Source organism: Temnothorax americanus, unplaced genomic scaffold, assembly GCF_048541705.1.
Source record: "Temnothorax americanus isolate GAGA-0224 unplaced genomic scaffold, ASM4854170v1 Scaffold6, whole genome shotgun sequence".
Taxonomy (NCBI): Eukaryota; Metazoa; Arthropoda; class Insecta; order Hymenoptera; family Formicidae; genus Temnothorax; species Temnothorax americanus.
In genome coordinates, this window is record NW_027509751.1 from 1,230,443 (window position 1) to 1,250,490 (window position 20,048).

Genomic DNA, 20,048 nt, shown 5'->3' on the forward strand with positions numbered 1-20,048 from the left:
CAATTATATTAGGAATATCTTAGTAGAGTAATTCTGTTCTATCAAATACACACAATTAATTAATAATTATATATAATATAAATAGTCAATATAAAATTATCGAATTAAACTGTCTCTCCTTTATCGTTGTTAAGATGCAACTATATATCGATATAAAGAAAAATATACCTACCGTCGCATGGTGGATTCTTATTTCATCAGTAATTTCCATTCCCACTAAAAAAAAAATTAAGAAAAATGAGTTGATGCGATTAATAACATAACAAATTAATCGACTTATAACGGAAATCATATTCGAAAGATGAAAGTTCGATACTGAAACAATCATGAAAATATCACATGACCGAAGCAACGTAATAAATATATAGATTCGCTAAAATATTATTTCAAAATACAAAAATATGAGGAAACAATAGTTTTACTTGCGAGAATACAAAAATTCACCAGAGGCCTAAGTTTCGTTCCATCTTCGAAGATTAAACTCGCAAGGGGTACGCTTGGACGATGGAGGGTACGGAAAGAAATACTCCTCGTGTGGTTCATGTTTTCAACAATTTACTCCTAGGCTCTTGTTCTGGCCAGGTGAGAATGAGACCGGCGCGCACTCGCGGTCCCTCCTTTGTTAATTACATAATACATAAAAATAATGGTATGTACAAATGCAGGGAGAAATGTTAGGCACTCAATGAACAGAAACGGCGAAACTTATAAATGGTAGCTTTGTCGCGCGCGCCGTATGGGCGGATGGTGTTTTCTACGGCGTGCAATTTATATATCGATACGAGATACGATGCGCTCGGAGAGCAGAGAGCGGGAGACAAGTTCTTTAGGGATACCGAGGTGCGAAAGGTAGAGCGCATTTACGCGACATGGACGCGCTAGAAAAGAAAAACCAACAGTGCGATCGGCTTCTTTCTTTTTTTTTTTGCTTTTCAAATTTGGTTCGCCACTCGACTCGCGTCGAGTTCCAGAATTCGATTGTCGGTGAAATGACGCGTTGGAATGTTGACGGTCGGGCAACAAGCTTTTTTTTTTTACGTGGAATGTGCTCCGCGCGAAGTCTCACGATTATCTTTATTTTTTCTTTCCCCTTTATTTTCTTCTTTAAAAATTAAGTCGCATTATCTAAGTACCGCAGTGTTGTTGTTATACAACGTTAATAACGCTCCTCCCCGTATCTTCACTGGCCTTCGTGCTCATTACGGTGAACGGCGTGGACACGTTCAAAAGGAAGGATTGCTCACTATTCTGATCTTATGCGTATCGGCGCGCGTATCTTTTTCTTCCCCGTATTGCCTGGGCACGTCTGTAGACTAGAGTTCCCCGTGTCGTTATAAACGTTGCTTTGTGAATCAAAACGCAAAAACTCGCGTAAAACGTCTGAATTTTTTCCCTCCTCGTGTCCGGATACGCAACCGGTGCTCGTTTACCTGCCGATAATTACGATCCGATTCAAATCGATTAAATCTGTTTCACCACACGCGCTACTATGCTAAACGTAAAAATAAGGACGTAGTCGCTGTTGCATGCAAGCGGTTTCTTGATACTGCCAGTCCGATATAGTCGATGCCACCTTTCGATCTTACACAATGTCCTTTCCATCGCTTTATCAATCGGTCGACATACAAACTGCGTGATATATCATTGTATTTTTTTTTCCCCAAGTACTCGACGTTAAAGTCCACATTACGCAGAATAAAATAAGTTACACGATTTGTCTATTTTTTTCTCATTAAAATATGATACAAATTACAATTATTTATGCTTGGAGTGTAAGAGCCGTTAGTTGTAGAACTAGAAAGCCTTCGTCCTTTTATTCGCGGTCGTAAAAACTGCCTTTCCACGGATGGGGATACAATTCGATTTGTACAATTAGAGCTTTATACATATCCTTGTAAGGTACGGTTGATATGACTCCGCGTTTATGATTAAGGTAGGCGTCTCGCTACGTGCTAGTCATGTGACTGTTTGTAGGTTTTCACGTTCAGAAATATATTTCAGGCAATTTTTGCTAAAAAAAAAAATAATTTTATGAATTATGGTGTAAAATTTCATACGTGACAAAGTATGTTACTTTTTCCAAATTATGTGATTTTTCTCATTTGACTCCGTTTTGATCAGCTGATCACGCGAGTCGTCGAGAAAGGAGAAAGGTTACAAGTGAGGTTACATCTCCTTTTCGATTGAATTTTGACAATTACTGAGAAAGGGTTTCAAAACGCATGACAGGGGTGTCAATCACTATCCAATTCGGCTAAGAAAGACGAGCCCCATAACCCGCAACTACAGTGATTAGCCAGCGGCGTTGCCAAGTCTTCCCAACTTCACCTCGACCAAAAAATGTCTGTTCGATTACAGAATTTTCACTAAAATAAACTAAAAAATTAGCAGCGAAATCTCCGGTAAACTATATATTTTATGGTTGCATCGGATTTTTCGAAATCTAATGTACAAAAACAATGTTTTTTCTCACTTCATCTAATCGAAAAATGCGAAAATATATGATTGAAACCGTGATAGAGCTTTCTTTTTCGTGTCGTCTGTATGAAGTAATGCAAAATTTGTGATTTTTGAGATCAATTTTCTAGAGTAAATAGTCGGTAAAAAGCCACAGAAAAAATCGACTGCAAAGCTGATCATATAATTTGATATAAAATCCAAAATCGAAAACTTTATCTAATACATGTCCTGACGAGACGACTACCTTAAAGATCAGCACACTTGCCGATGTCGAGCGACGTATGCGAAAAATAATATCTATTAATTAGTGCGGTAACGTTTTCAAGCCGGACGCGATCGCTTGGCTTCTGTGGACCAGCCGAGAGCTGAAGGTTTTTGCTTTCTCCACACGATCGATCGTCGACGGCAAAGAAGGGGGCGCGTTTTATATTATTTAATAAAGTACGCAAAACAATACGAAGGATCGCTGTACATTTGGTCACTCAAGAGTTTGTCCTTAACCATTACTTATCTAAGTGTTACGTTTAGCAGTGCGTATTACACGCTAACGGCCCTTAACCCGCTGATAATATCACAGATGAATGAGTTTCCGTGTTGTGCGTTACGCAACGCTATCTAAGCTTCCTAACAAGTGCGTTGATCCTCTCGATTTTTTCGCTGAGAATTCGCCTCTCGGTATCAAGCGCTGTTCTGGCGGACAGGAGCTCGTAGAGCTTCCGATCTAACTGAGCAGTCTCGGAACGTAAGTTGTCGGACTGTGTCATCAGTTTTGATTTTTCGCTTGTCAGAATCTTCCTCTCCAATGTTTTTTCTGTAAGTGATAGGAAATACATGCCCACATTATTACATTGTAAGTATCGTATGAGTATCATGTGTTAATTAAATGTGACAGGAAGCTCACCTTTCAAATACTCGCTGTAGGCGAACATAACATCCACGATTCCAGTCCACCTTGGCTTTTCCCTTTTCTCACTCATTTCGTCGACGATGTCTATATCGCTGTCTATAGCTTTACAATGTTGCTTCACACCATTCTCACCAGGCATAGGTAAAGTGGAATAATACTTCGGACCCAAGGGTGGTAACGGTGGTGGTCGTTCCGGAGTATGTTTCACTTTAACTCTGTCCAGAAGACGCATTTTTTGAGCCGGTTTTGGTAAAGCTGGAGGATTCCTAGAATAAACTTTGGCGATTCTTTCACAGTAGGCAGTAACGGAATTCGCGCTTTTCCGTTTCTTGCGATCTGCCAGGACGTACTGCCATGTCACTTCTGCCTCTGCAATCACAAATTGCAATTGAAATAAGTGTCTCGTTTATTATTATATCTCATAGAAGAAATATCGTTAATACAAAAATAGAATAATGCATTCTATTACAGTAGAAAACTATGTAATCTTTTATATCTGTAATTTTAATATTATATAAATTTCAATATTGTATAAATTTTATTGATAATATATTTACCATCTCTTTTATTCGGAGGCATAATATCGAGACCTATGGTCCTGAGAAAACCAACTTTTGGCGCGAAATCTGGCGTGTGAAGCAAAACATCCGGATGCTCACGCGGAATCGGTAAGATGGACTCCACTGCAGGTTCTATTTCCAGAGGTAGTTCTGGTGGATCGGGATTCAATTTATATCTCTTTTCCACCTTACACAATTCTATCTCTGTAAGAATAATGATAATGTCAATTCAGTAAATTCAACGTAAAGAAACGTAACAAGGACGATTATTTTCTTACCGTTCCTAATAGTCAGGGTAGTCAGTTCAAACATGGCTAGGAAGGCCAATTTGTCTTCCGAATATTGTAGCTTGGCCGGCGGACCTTTCGTGATCCAAAGATCCACGTCTTTGGTTTCCTCCTCGCCCTCCGAGTCAGAGCTACACGTGACGCCCGTGTTCTTTTCCCTCCTCCGCTTACGCCTCTTCTCGGCTAGATCGAGGGACGACGTCAGATCCTTCGTTGGCATCTCAGGCATCAAGAAGGACTTTTCGCTATTGATGACGTCCTGCTTGCCCAGGGCTTTGCTGAGGTCAGGCACGTTTAGTACCGCTGAGTCGCACTTCACGGAAATCTCAGTCAAATTATTGCACTTGTCGGTAAAGCAAAACGCGGTCGTCTTTAGCTCGTTGTTGCTCGTCGAGAAGTTGAGGAGCTTCTCCTGATACTTCGGGATTTGCAAGAGCACATTGGAGACATTCTGACAAGTGCGCAACACCTCCTCAGACTTGATGCTCTGCATCAGCTGCGTCGTGTCCATCGGCTTTTGCGCAATGTCCTTTATGCTGAACTTAAAGTTCGGTTGAAACGGTAATGTGGACAAGACGTTGTTCTGATCGCATTGCAAGGTACAATCGGTTTCGTTCTTGCCCTCCTTTTCGCCGAGGTTGTAGTTCACCGGTTGCAAGGGCTTCAAATTTTTTCCCTGCTGTTCATAAGGCAGATGCGGGATCGCGGTTTTTTCCTGGAGCGAATTTGTCGCGACGTGATTCTGATTCGGCAACTGCGGCTGCCTGATTATATTCTCGCTCACGCTCTTTTCGTTGCCCGCGTTCAGCTTGTTGTCTTTCGCCGCGACGTCCGAATTGCTTTTATGATGCGCGTTTGTATTATTTGCAATTTTATTACCGCCACTGACTTGAGTGTTAGCACTGAAACTGATGTTGGTCGTTGTCTTCTCGCTGGAAACACAATTAGTCGCGCTATCATTTCGCGAGGTCATCGTGGTCGTCGTTTGATGAGATTCGCCGACGTGATGCGCGTTCTGTTGCTTTGTGATATTCGAATTAGTCGAATTAATGACGCTCGTGCCGCCGCTACTGCTATGACTGCTGTTGCTAGTGTTTATCGTTGGTACATTGAGCTTGGGTTGAGAATGATGCTGCTGATGAGGTGACGACAACGACGACGACGACGACGTTGAGAAATGCGGCGGTTTGTAGAGACTTGGCACGTGTGAGACGGGTATATGTGGATGATGATACTGTTGAGGTGATGGATAGGTTGGAATCGGTTGGGAAATCGTTTGTTGGCTGCTCATGGACTTATTGTCCATCGAGGAATTCTCCTGTATCACCTGACTACCCACGGTTTGAGAAGTAATCGGCGTCATCGACGAATTCTTCAAGGCTGATGGCTCGTGATGCCCGATCTGATTGACTATACTGTGATTATGACTGTTCATTATCGAATGCCTCTGTTGCGTCTTTGTCGAGGAAGAGCGGAACGAGTCTTCGAAGGGCCTGACGAAAGTCGGCTGCGACGTTGTCGTGGTGCTTGTTGTGGTAGTCATGGTCGCAGTCGTAGGCAACGTTCCCGCGGTCGTCGTAGTTGTCGGCAGTTCTTTGCTTCTGGGTACATGAATACCGTGGGACAACGGCGGGGACTTATGCGCCATGTGATTCATGGAGTTCAACGAAGAACTGTTGGGCGGCGTCGGCACCGCGTGCGTAGTCATCGCACCGGGCAAAGAACTCGTCGTACCGCTCGTACTGTTCGCGCGTGGTTGATGTTGCTGCTGCTGTTGCGACGAGGACTGTTGATGTTGCTGCTGTTGATGGTAAATGGAACTGGTGACCGTGGTAGTCGCGCTGCTCATTATCGTGTGCTGACTAGAATGAATGGTACTCGACGGCACGGGGGGCAAGTGAAGAGAGGGAATGGAGATGATAGGCGGAAGGGACATGCCTAGGGACAGCGGAGGTGGCGGCGGTGGTCCTATGACACCAGGTGTCAAGGACGGGATGGAAGGTATCGGCGGACAGATCGGCGCCGAGCTTATAGCCGCCGGCGGTGGCGGTCCAAGATTCAAAGGAGGCAAAGTGGAACCCAAGGGAGGCGGAATGGGCGCAGAACTGGCGGAGCATATAGAAGTGGAACCCAGGGTCGGTCCGATGGCTGCCGCTGAACTGGGAAAAGGTGGCAGACGAGGATGGTAGATGGTGACTGCCGCTGCTGCTGATGTTGGATCGGGAGGCGGTGGTGGTGGTGCAGTCGAAGGAACGGAGGACTGTTGCTCCTCTTTTCGGGATTGGTGGTGATTGCTACCGACACTAACGACGGGTCCGCTGATGTTGCTGTTGGAGTTACCAGTGTTGCTGGTGCTGTTCCCACAAGTGTTGCTGGCGTTGCTACTGCTATTACCACCACCGCCACCGCTACTGCTCTGTCGTTCTCTACTGTCGCGTTCTCGGTCCCGGTCGCTATGCATCTGAGCCGCTATGGTCGGCTTCCTAGCTGGAACAAATCCCGAACACAGTGCTTGATGATCTTCCACTCTACAATGAAAGAAATCTTGGCCACGACAATACGTTGTAATCTTCCTTGTATTGTTTGTAAACATGCTTTGTACGTACAAGATCTATTGTCACTTATGAAACAATTTTGAAGTTTGAAACGAGACCGAAGAGAAAATTATTTTGTGAAAGATTTTTTGAAGGATAAAGAAAATGCAACATATCGCTATAGCCAGATTTCACCATCTCGTGTAAATAACCCAAAACTTTCAATATCTTCAGCATATCTAGTATAAAATGTAGTTGCTTTCATCTCAATATGGTTGTAATGTTTTGTCATATTTTTAGATAAGTTTTTATGATAAGTTCGCGCGCGAGGAGAAGCGTGAAGAAAATATTTGTAAATTGTTTTTATTGTCTCGAGCTTATAAGTTTCATAAAGTTTGCTGTGATTTATGTCGACCAAATTATATCGCTTTTTAACAATATTTCTAATTAATGGACGTTATAAATTTACTACGCATTAAATGATGACAAAAACGCCTGCGCAATTAATATACAGAATGGCGGTATGCAACGTGGAATTTTACGAATTTATTTCGTAATTATTAGTTCATCTATTCCAACTTACCTTTCATTTCGCTTAATTATTTCAGCGCTATAAAAAATCCTTAAATATATTCGCATCGAAGTATTGGGGATGATTACTGTCATATTTTCAATAAACAAAAAAAAATAAAAAAAAAAAATAAACCAATTGTCTCTCTCTAAACTATCGGGCCAATCGCTATCATCGTTGCTCTTAGTATTAATAGTAGCGAGTGTACTTTTCTCATAATAATTGCAGTAAAATATACATATTATTAAAGTAATCGGACTACGAATTACGGAATCTTCCCCAAAACTGTTTCAGAAAATGATTTGAGGGTCAAGAATTCTAAGTCCACTAAAATTGCAATCATATCTTCTGCAAGTTTTATTTTCATTTGTAGTCCAAATATACATGTTTACATAATAAATTATATATAAAAATGGTATAATTTTGATAAAGGAACATGTATGATAAAGTTTATATACATCGGTTGATTCAGTCAGTATGAGGAGCAATATGTTTACCATACAATTAAGGGAAACTATGTTGACATTAATTGGTTAATTGCAAAATTTCTAAAACAGTTGCGGGAACTAACGCAAGAGTGCATGGCGCCTGATGAAAGAACACTTGGTATCGAAATAATTAGTCTATTAAATTGTAGCATTTACGCACCTACCTAAGTCCACGCTTTGAAATTATAAATATTTAGCCACACATATGCACGTGCATTATGTGGACTATGTTATAATCAAATGTGTTTTTCGTTCCACAAAACATGCATCATTTGTTTAACGATTCTAATTAATAAAAAATTAATTTTATGATACCTAATAAAAAATACTAACAAATAAATGAACGCTCAAATCATAAAATATCAATAAATATACAATTTTGCTCACATATCTTAACAATAATAATATATTAAGAAAGATATATAACTTGATATCAAGAAAATTGAAAATAATCTAAATACATCGTTTATCGTATATAACAGTAGTCATCTTTCCATTTAATATATAATATCTCCTGTGTAACTGGGGAATTACCGTCAATATTTCAGGACACCTAATTTTTTAGTATTAATTATAAGTATTCATGAAACTCAACGTTGAACTTCAACAAATCCTTTTCTTTAGAAGGCGTGCACTCTTATGTTTAGGTTTCGCTGTTATTAACTACAAAAACGATTAACTACATAACAAACCTGCCGTCGTACAGTAAGTGGTTTCACATTCGAGTACCACGAAAAAAATTTGAAACACGTATGCGAAGAACGTCGTGTACACAACAGGTGTATAGTCGACCGAAGGCCGACTTACTGTTAACATGACATTAATAAAAAGCGACAGCAGAAGATAAGTCTGACTTCGGTCCGTAAATAGGTAAATAAAAAACAACTAAATCGGGTCTCGGAAAATTGGATTGCGTCTATAATTTCGTTCGTATCTCGGATCGAACTAAGATGAGTAATGATTTTTTTGCCACTAAGCCCACTTTTGACAATTTGGTGTCGAGCCGAAGGGCGACATTGTTAAGATGGGTATATACTGGGCGAACGAACAACGAAAGTAAAGCAAACGCGAAATCAAGTTAAGCTTTCTTTGATGTGATCACTTTGCGACCAGAACTGAACGCTAACGAATATTTCAAAGGTTCGCAATCGCTCGTTCGACGTTCGTTTGTTCGCAACGTATACTTTATCCACCTTAAACTCTGTTCCGTCTCCAAATCGCGTGTTTATCTAAAAGATATCAACGCTACCTGCGAGAGTAAGAAACGAGAGTATAACTATGACTATAACTTTCATTAAGTCTAGATTAAAATTAGAAGCGTAGTATGTTGTCTGTTCCGTTTGTTTCTTTTCTCTTCGAATTCTCTCGAGGTCACAGTCATATTTCTACAACAACTTCTCCTCGCTCGCGCCGCCAGTCCGTCTATCTACAGAACTTGGCTCGCAATACAGGTCATTCGAACGCCGAGTAAACGACGATCGCCGCTGAGAATACGATCTCTCTTGGCGAGTTCGTTCTCGGAAGGGGGGGGATTAAATTAAACAAAACAACGTGCGCGTGTCAAACGAGCGATTTATATAGATAATGCAGATTCTGTTCTCGGCACCGCTTCGAGAAAATGCTACCTAAATTACTAAACTGGATATGGCCATATGAAAGAAATACGCGACAATTCACGCGGTTATTTCTGCGCCGTAGAAAACTTCTTAAAGGAAAAGAAGAAAGAAAGATAGAACGATCTCGCGCGTCTTAACGAGTGATCGCACGACGGATCACGATTGCGCTTCGATCGACGCTCTCTTTCTTTTTCTTTTTTTTTGTTTTGTTTTAATGAAAGGCAGTGGGGGGTGGAGCGACTCGCTCACCTGCAGAATCGGCGGATGCAGGGGCAGGCGCGGGTACCGGGGCAGCGGGAGCAGAACTTCTCACTGCTCTTCTCCTTTCCTCCTCCTCCCGCATTGCAGCCTGCTCCCGTACTTGCCGCCTATGCTCCTCCTCCAGCTTCAGTCTGAAAAAGGAGAACCGCGCCGCGGCGTTAATGAAGAAGTTCGGCATTTCCCGACCGTTCGCTCAACGATTCTCCTTCTTTCTATTTCTCTCTCTTTCTTTCTCTCTCTGAATCTTTTTGCTTACCGTTCGTGCATCACGGGAGACATGAGGCCCAGGGAGGCGGGCGGCGGAGGAAGCATATCGGGACTGTATCTCAGTCCGTACAGAGGATACGATGGCAGTCCCGGAAACAACTGCGGTCTTATCATTCCACATCGCTCGAAGTACAATTGTTCCTCTAATCTGCGATAAGAACACACGGAATTAGTTAAAACTTTGGCTAAAACTTTAGAAAGAAAAACTTTAGAGATTGATAATAGAGGAAAATGTGAAATTCTTCTATTCTCTTTTTCTATTTTGACAATGCTAAACGATTAAAGCAATATTGTTGCTTACCTATAAGCGTGCGGCAGATGCGGCGGTGGATAGAGACCGGAATGATAGGCGCCATAGGTCGCGGGGTCCAAGGCGAATGCCGGTGGATGGGCCGGATGGTGCTCGGGCCGATACGGTTGAAAACCGGAACGAGCCAGCAATTCGGTAGCCGCGGCAGTTACGCTGTGTTTGCTGGTTTCAACGGGTCTGGCAGTTGTATACAAAGAGGGAATTTCTTCAGGTCTTCGTTCGTGCGTTGATCTCTCCTAGAAAAATAAATTTAACGATACTCCTTAGTCCATGCGGCAGACACGTATGCTTTCTTCCTTTTTTTTGCGGCAATTGGACGATGTGATCAATAACACTCGATAACGCGGTTTCTTTAATAAACCTGAATAATTCATGCGTTTCACACTTAGTCTTCAAAATAACAGATGATGTATCGCGCTTTATCAAACTAAAGAGTTAAAAAAAATGCGGCGAGTACTGTGACTCGTGGGAAAAATGATCTAGTGCAAGGCACGGTTTTGTTCCGAGAGTTAACAATATTTCCAAGACGATTTCCTGGAAGGACGAAGTTAGACGAAGACGCAAATTGCCTGAAATTTTCTTCAGCTTATAGTCTCTTCCGCCACTTAGACGCTACAAGCGGTCTCGCAGTTTATTGCCGGGCGTTGTAACGAAGTCGTGCACCGAACCGGCAATGAATTGCCGCTCGGATGACTTCGTCATGGAAATTGGTAGGAGCAATGCGTACCTTCGGACGATCCAAAATAACAAAACAAAAAAATCACTATTGCAGACAAATGTTAAATAACGTTAAGCAGATCGGTCCGACGGGCTTTGCAAGATTTCTGAACTCAGGCGATTCATCCGATTATTTTTAAAATCTCATTTCCGTTTATCCAAGAGGAAGATCCGCTTCTGCTGACGACGCGATATACAGGAAATTTGAATTTTTCTGTTTACATTATAAATAAGACGAAGCTAAAAAAAGAGGAAATGTACCACTCAGTTCGGATTACTTAACCCAGATTGTCAGCGGGAGCCAAGGCTTGGAAAAGTCTCACATTTGCAATGCAATAGCGGACGATATACAGTCGAGGGTCGAGGTAGGAAAAAGATCTTTGATCTCTACGATTATCGGGAAATTGGAGATACCTTATTCTCTTTCCGCTAGAGTAACCACTTTTTTCATTTCGTTCCCGAGATTGGCCGTATTTTCGATCTACTTCCGCGTCTTTGACACTCCGCAATCTTTCGAAGCCGTTTGATTCGCATGCCTCCGCAATCATTCCTACCGCGCCATTCGGCAGATGTAATTTTATCCCACTTCGACACTTTCGCCTTTGATGACGAAGGCATTAATTTCCGGTAGCAATTACTCTTGAAGAATAGCCCGAGATATCACGCGCACGATGTTCCGGAATTCACACGCTTTCTCTTAATTACAGACAATCCGCCGCACAAAAATCAGATGAAAAGTCATCTCGAGAGTCATCTATTAAAATCTTTTAATTTCCCAACATATTTCCAGGTCGCTAAGCTTCGAATTGAATTTCTGCCGAGATAATTTCCGCCTTGAGTGAATCGAAAAATATTTTGTCGCGCGTACACAGACTTTCTCCCGTGCGATTTGTAACATACGTGACTCGCAGGAGGTACTCGCACCACTTTAGAAATTTTCTGCGAATATTGCAATAGTTCTTCTCGGTGTAATGCAGTGAAATAAATCGCGTCATCAGCAGAAGCAAATTCAAAAAATTCCGAGGAACGCAAATATATGCACCCTCCTTTGGCCCGTGCACTTCCATATCCATTTACGATATTCTTCGTCAGCCTAACCGCACAAAGAGAAAAAAAAAGGGAAAAAGAAACGCGTCGTTCACGTCGCATAGGAGAAGAAGGAGCCAAAGACGACCGATGTCAACGATTTTTCTCAGCCGCGCCCGCTATGTACCTAAGCGGCGGCCGCTTATAATTCCGATCATGGGGACCACCGAGTCTGAGGTCGAGGGTACCTTTGTTCGCGTTTCGAGACGGATGCACTTCTGTCCCCGAGAGCGAGAGAGGCCGAGAAAGAGGGATAAGGAAGGATAAGGTATATATAACGCGACCGGTGCAATTACTCACCTTAGCAGGGGAAGGACCTCTGACCAAGGGCGGTGGCGCCCGGTTCTTCGGGCTGGCACGGGGTTCCTCTTCCTGAGGTGCCGGGCCCGCCTGCTTGGCAAGGTTCCTCAAGGCGGCGGCGAAGCTCCTGCTATTCTGCTGCCCGCCCGGTCCAGGTCCCGGGGTGTGACCCTGAGGTAGTACGCCGGAACTGGGTCGGTGGGACTTGCCAATCGAGGTTGGCTGAGCTTTGGTGCTGGCGGGCTGTAGACCTGAAAAGAAAGAGCGCAAGAGGTCAATGCCCAGGTCCGTGTGAAATTTACGCTCGCGCATAACTTAACTCCGGGATCTACGGGGTGGTAGATCTTGACCTCGACGGTCGGGGAAACACGTCCGACATGGCGGGGCGCGGATCGTTTTTGACACAAACAAATGTCGCGGCGCGTCTAACGTAATCGCGATCCGCTTGAAATGCAGCGATCCTCCTCTCGTTGGATTTTCGCAACCGACTTGCCGAATCAATCTCCGTTCGTGACGGTTCAAGAGATGCACGTGTTGCTCGGCGGATACATATGTCGCACGCCTAATTATCCCGGACGAGAATTCGATTAACCGTGCCATTTGCCCGACTCTACCTATCGATGTCGCGCGCTCGAGGCTCTCTCACCATAACGTGATGCTCGCGGTAACAAACTTTCGATAAACGCGTACGTTTCGTACGCTCGTCGTGAAAGAGGCGTTATCGGGGCGAAGATTAACGAGCGACCCCGTCGTCTCCACACACGTGCATTCGCTCCCTCTCTATCTTTCTCTCGTGCTCGGTAACGAGCGCGCCTCATAATTCTCCTCGCGGGATCGGAGGTCGCACTCGTGTTGACGTGACCCGCCGGGGAGGTCGGCCGAGCATGATCGACTTCGTGGGAGATTAATTGCGAGGCGGTCGGCGAGAGGTAGGCAAGAGAGAGAATAAGTATCAACGAGCCTGTACACGCAAAGTCAGACGCATCGGCCTAAAAGTATCTTTTCGATCGATCAACCCGAGACCCCGAAATTACGAACGTCCAAATTTCGAAGAGTTTAATGAATCACTTTCTTAAATAGTAGCAACATAATTTTGAACTTTGCATCTTGCATCTTTCGATAGTTTCCAGTGATGATCGCGCTCACGAAGAATTAAGGCAGCAGTAAATACAAAATAAAAGCGTTTTCTTTCTTTTTAGTAGAGATCATCAGTCGCGATGGCTAAAACTAACGACTATCATCAATAAAGTTCGATCGAACGTCAATGTCAAAAGTCTACGATTCTCTTTCTCGAATTCCTGATTTTACGGCGGATGTGACGAGTGATAAAACGCGATGCGCGTTAGGCCGCCGTAATGGCGGCAATAATTAAAATTTACGGCGAGGAGTATCGAGCGAGCTGGTAATAAAATATATCGTCGGCCGCTACGCGCGTACCGGCGCTCGTTAATTAGACAAACCGACGGCGACAATTAATCGCGGCTGGTAAAGCGAGCTGGATAATCGACAAAGTAGACATAATTTTAATTCCAACATAATTATAGATCGATCGTGTTAACGCTTCGGTAAAATAAGCGTGTAATAATAGATGGGTACGGAACAGTGCTTTTATTGTCGAAGTACGCGCGAGGCGAGCGAGGAGGCATTAAGCTGCAATTCGAACTTTAACTTGAACCGCAACTTGAGATGCAACACAGAGAAAAACGTATCGAAAGTAAATGCCGAGATACCGCAATAAAAAAAATACGATTAAGATCATTAGAAAGAGAGAATTAGACAGTATCGCAATAAGTGTGATACACCATCCAACGAGCAAACTTATATAAAATAGTTTCGCATTATTTAACGTTATTGATTAAAACATTTTTCAATTAATGTATGCACTGCAAAAATGCTACGTGCGACCTATGTCCTTCATTATGTTAAAAAATGACGCGCAACTACGCAGTTTAATTAAATGGCGTTATGGTATAACATCCTTGACACCAATGTGAAGAAGTTCCCGAATGTATTACATTTTCATGGCATTGTTTTCTAGATTCCTCGCAGACATTGCATTGCGTACATGTACAATGTTATGGATATATGCATATATATGCATATGTATACGACACTGCGTAAAGTTGCAAAGCTATGATATCGCATGAAGCATTGATATTTCCACATCGGTTTCACAAGATTAAAATAAGTTCAATAGGGTAATCAAAATCATTTAAAAAATAGCAGCATAACTACCGCCAAGTCACAATTAAAGTTTTAATTCTTCCAAAGAGTTTCAGAATTCCTGACACATTTCAAAAACAATTCTAACGATTAACTGAATTAAAAAATAGAAATCCAAAGATATGGGCTTCATATTTCCGTTAAGAAAATTGGTCATAACTTTTGTACCTCAATAAGAATTAAGAGGTCTATACTTTTCAACAGAAGTCTTGGAACGCTATTTAAAATTCATAGAAATCTTTAAACTGCCAGAATGGAAATCATGGAAAACTTAAAAAATTTTTATCCAAAAATTTCCACTAAAAAATTGGAACTCTTTCGCTTCAGATTTCATCTCTTCGAGCGTTAAGAATCGTTATTGTCTTTCGTGCAATTTAGACGCTTAAGAACTCGAAGAGAACTTTACTAGGCAGATATCGAGATTTTAATTAAAATGAGAATAAAAAAACCCATATGCAGAAAAGGCAGAAATTGCGAAACGACGCTAGCGGAGAAAGATCGCGGCCATCTCTCTTCAGGCTCCTTTTTTTTTTCAAAGTTAGCGACGCACGTCGGCATGCGAACGGTCTTTTGTTTTCGCAAAGAGAACGGCCGAGGACGAAAAAATCGCCCTCTCCTCCCTAAAAAAAAAAAGCCTATGGGTAGAACAAAAAAATAAAGAGATAATGCCTGATGGCCCTCGCCTCCCTCTCAAAGGGAGTACTCTACCCCGCCATTGAATTCTTCATCAACGGAATGCAGACGTCTTCGCGCTGCTACGCGCCCTTTTCTCCCTTTCTCTCTCTCCTTTCTCCGGGCTACATATTCATTGTTCATCTCTATTCAGCCCATCGTTTCCTCCGCATACCCTTCTTCTGCCATTCCCACCCCCGAAACCAGAATCGGATTCCTTTCCGCCTCGCATTGTTCACCCCCGCTGCGCTCACGTCGCTCGATTTCCACGTTTCGGTTATCCGCTCGGCTCTCCGACGTCGCCCATCTCTCACTTGTCAACGTTGCCGTAACAAGGAATGGGAAAAGTTAATGGCGAACAACTGATGAGGTAAGTACAACGCATGTCACGCTGCTGGTCGTTAAAGACAAAGGCAAAAAAGAAAGAGTATCCGTCATCGGTTTTTTTTCCGCGATACTGCAGCGAGAGAGTGTCGCGCGTCATCCTCGAAGGGGTTTGTCCACCTCTTGCGAGAAGCGCTCTCATTTAACGGGCACGCCATATATGTATCTCTGTCTCTCACTCCGTGCTCTCCTTCTCATGGACTCACGGTCGGCGTCCCCCTTCTTCATCCCTTCACCGCACATTCCACCCCCTGCTCGCATTTGAATAAACTGCGAGATGTGGCGTCTGAACAGAATCTGCGCTCATGCACTTCGTCGCCGAAACTTCCGACCGCAAGTTTCTCCTGTTTCTCACACGACCAAGACTCTAACTTATCTCCCCCTCCTCTCCCTCTCCCTCTCCCTTCGCTATCCTACGCCGACACTCTATCACGCTAATCGTCGTTTTCCCCCTCCTCCTTCTCCTATTCCTCTACGCTTGGATATACATCTCCACGAAGGAGCGATCGTCGTCGATGACAGACGAGAGATATCCTCTCCGCCGAGTCGAGGGACTTCTCGCCCGCTCGTTACCGACGAGGGTGCGAAAACATGCCCGCTGGCGGAGCGGGGAGCGAGAATGGCGAGATGGGGATGGCAGGGCGGAGAGGGGGAAAACGACATTTACTACCGTCCGCTCTGCCACGAGTATCACTGCGGGGTGGGTTGACTCCGTGTGTCGGTGCCACGAGAATTCCGTCGGGCTCGGAAGAGAGGAAGAGGAAGAGGACGAGGAGGCTGCGGCAGGGGAAAAGAGAGAGAGAGAGAGAGAGAGAGAGAGAGAGAGAGAGAGAGAGAGAGAGAGAGAGAGAGAGAGAGAGAGAGAGAGAGAGACGAGCAGGGCAGAGCGGGGCCACTGGGGGGTGTTAAGCGGCTTACAGTCTGTTACCATGGTAACGCCACACTACTAAGACAGGAAGAGAGCCTGAATCCGGCCCGTTACGGTCCCTGCCAACTCTCTCTCAGTACACCCTATCAACGGCGCACTCTCGTGTCCCCGCGAAAAAGCAAAGGGAGGAGAGCGACGACGAGGGTGCTCCTCGCCCCGTAGAGGAGGGGGGGGGGGAACGCGCGTGGATGGGGATGGTTGCGACCGAATTACGCCACTAACTCTGTTTTTACACCGAAGTGTTTTCACCGAGCGCTTCCGATATACAGGGTCGTCGCGTAAATCGCACCTGTCCTCCCAGCCCTCCCCTCTCCCATCACCGAGTTAAATCTTCTAAGTCGCGAAGGATCTTCTTCTAGCGGAAAGTTGACTCGCCATTCTCCTTCTTAGTTCTCGGGAGTGAGACATCCGAGAAGAATCGGGCTTGAGACTAAAAAGGATAAGATAAGCTGCGCGACGCGACTAAAAATGAGAATAATAACGACAGAGAATAAACCGATCATTGATTTCGCGTATATGTATAAATCTAGCATTAACGTGAAAATATTCAGAGCGTATATCAACCCGGACCAAGCGAATGAGCGCGAACAAGCACGAAAGACTCACCTGAATGAATGCCAGCGGCTTACTCGCGAGTAAGCTGTTCATTCGCGCTCGTTCGCTCGGCTCGTAGCCGGCTTTACGACAGAATATCGCTTCATCTCGCGTGTCGCCCGTGACACCTCGCCGCGCCGGTCACGATAAAGTTATTGCGATTCGCGTTTACCGGGCCATTACGTTCGCCAGGTCTCGGATTATAAAGAGGCGGCTGGGCGTAGCCGGGGGGGCTCGCGCGATAAGACTCGCGGCAAGGCTCGAACACGACGTTCGTCGGCAAGTTTGCGAAGTGCTTAAAGACACGAAATCCTCGGATCTGCATACAAGTGACGTAATAAGCCGACGACGAAGTCGCGACGTTGTTCTAAGTAATAAACTTGCCGGTTTTCAGCAGGAAATAAAACGCCCCTATTGAAAAGCGGGTCGCTTTCAACGCGCCACAATCATGCTTGTGGAAATATCATTCGTATTTTTCGCCATGCCAACGCGACAAAATTTGCACAAATGCGCGGCGGACGAAAACGTACAAAATATGTTGAGGTCATCACGCTGCGTGGATAAAATGCGTCGCATTATGGTGCGCAGATCAAAGGAAAGTCCTTTACGCGTGCCACATTAGAAGGGAGGGGGGTAACGCTACAATTTAAATATTATATACCGATAAAGTAATTATCATTTTCGTTCGTTCGACAGATATTAATTGACGATGCCGAACGCACAAAGAGATAATTGTCGCATCGCTGAAAAGGTGGGAGCGAAGCAATCATCATTTTATCTCGTTTATAGAGTCATGCACGGACCGGTCACGATAATAAAAGATTCATTACGAGCACGGAGGCATCGAAGCAAAGAGCAGCACAGGTCGATCTATCATGGAGGATGCAGCATTTATAAACCACGCAACGACGCGAATTAATCGTTCGACAGGCTCGGCAAAATACATATATTGTCGATAATATACTGGTTTATGAAACGCAATTAAATAATTTATAATTTTACAATTTGTACAACACTACAAAATATATCTATTATTTATCTCAAAGCGCTCGTCTCGTTTTTATCCATTAAGATCCGATGTTAAACTAATTTTTAAATATAAAGTATATATTAGATAAAATGTCCATGTAGTTTTCCTTTTTTTTTAAATTTTAATATTTTAGAAATAGCAACTTTAGAAAATACATTTTTATATGTTTTTAGACATTAAAAACAGCGCGAGTTTGCTTATCACGTTTAAATATATTGCTGATTATTACAACTTTTAATTAGTAAGCCGTACATTCGGATTTCCTAGTTATTCCGCGTTTAATTATGTTAAAAACGTAAAATGGAGTCGCGACGGAAAATATCCATATTCGCGGATATAAAGTGCCGGAGAGACAGACAGACAACAGGTGGATAGCGATTTCTGTAAGGTTGACGAGACCATCGACGCGGATGTGGCAGGCGCGAAACATAACGGAAGAGACGCCAGGCGAAGTGGGGGGAGAGGAAAGAGGGGGGGAGATACGCCGTAGTCGTCGCCATCTGCGAGGGTAAAATTCCGACCATCCTGCAGGATCTCGTCCCTCTTCTTTCCCTCTCTTTCTCTCTCTCTCCCCCGTTGGCTCGCGAACGCGAGGGGGCGAACGTTCGATCGATTTCCGCGTCGTCGCGATAAACGGGGTATCGTTCCGACGGCGGGCGCATAAATCCCCGACGAGAGCCGGGGCGCCGCGACGCCGGGCATCGCGCGAGAGAGCGGGCTTCGTCGCGGAAATGCCGGACCCCGGACCCGCGAGGGAAGCGCGCGTGTATGTACCTGATGCCTCGCGTGGCATGAATTATTTAAAGCGCCGTTGTACCTGATGCGACCCGTCGCCACTTATTCATGACCACCCTCGCATTCGATAAATTCCGACCGCTGGCGTAATCGCAACGAGTCTAACGAATTGCAAATTAGTTTTATGGTTCAAACACGCGGTTCACTTCTACTTCCGCCCGCGAGGATCGGGAAGTCTCCTTCCGCCATTAATACAGCGACCGCCAACTTTTATGCGTGACAGACAACGTTCTTCGCATAAAAAAAAAAAAAAAAAAAAAAAAAGAAACCTCGATGATTTCGTAATTTTTTTCGCGCAATTTTATCGCGACGAATGCACGACGTTTGCGCTTCAACTTTGTTGTTCAAAAACCGTGGAGAGAAACGTCAATCTTAGCCAGGAAGATATCTGGTGCGTCGTAAAATCCGTAAAGCGTCTCTTCCCGACATTTTTCCGCCCACCGGTCGGTATTTGGCGAATAATGCGACTATTTCGCGCGGAGCCATCGTGATGTCATTGTAGCCCGATATATCTCGGGTATTCCGTGTAAAATATCGGGATGGCGTACGCTGAGTACTACCGCTGCACACTGCACAGTACTATCATCACGCGGCCGCGTTGCGTCTTATGCATGAAACTTTTATGCATAAGACATGACTCAAACCGAGCGAGAGGAGATGTTCCTCGCCGACGTCTAACTCTCCAGGGTACTTCCGGTATGTGCGGTAAAACATTGACGGAGATCGTGCCCGGGGTCGGAATTGCTCACTGAGATTCAGTAGCAAGCGACGCGTGAAAGGGGACGCCCGAGAAGGACCGGAAGGGAAGAAAACGCGAACAGGGGCGCGAGAGAGGAAAAGAGATGTCGTCGTCTGACTTCGAGAGAGCTGCGATAAGTACGGAGTTCGTGACTTATGAAATTCTAGCGGTGAAATGTGGATGTACAGAATAATCTGTAATTGGTATAAAAAAAAAACGCTAGAAAGAATAAATTATTTTAATTCGTGCTTAAATCTAGGGTTGTCCTACGGAGATCCCCGTGGAGAAATATCGCTCGTCGAATCGAGACGGAACGCCC

The 20,048-nt window shown here is 44.2% G+C and overlaps 1 protein-coding gene across 1 annotated transcript in view; it reads right to left on the bottom strand.

The window, feature by feature from the left end:
- Window positions 1–533: 533 nt before the first annotated feature.
- Px (MAP7 domain-containing protein plexus) overlaps window positions 534–20,048 on the bottom strand; it is an 88,000-nt gene continuing 68,485 nt past the window's right edge. The window contains exons 9-16 of the mRNA XM_077420554.1: window positions 12,365–12,615; window positions 10,253–10,497; window positions 9,941–10,099; window positions 9,673–9,815; window positions 4,206–6,701; window positions 3,925–4,131; window positions 3,362–3,736; window positions 534–3,271 (exon numbers count right to left, since the gene is read on the bottom strand). Coding sequence (XP_077276680.1) covers window positions 3,072–3,271; window positions 3,362–3,736; window positions 3,925–4,131; window positions 4,206–6,701; window positions 9,673–9,815; window positions 9,941–10,099; window positions 10,253–10,497; window positions 12,365–12,615 — 4,076 coding nt within the window. The 3' untranslated portion in view covers window positions 534–3,071. The remainder of the gene's footprint in view (window positions 3,272–3,361; window positions 3,737–3,924; window positions 4,132–4,205; window positions 6,702–9,672; window positions 9,816–9,940; window positions 10,100–10,252; window positions 10,498–12,364; window positions 12,616–20,048) is intronic.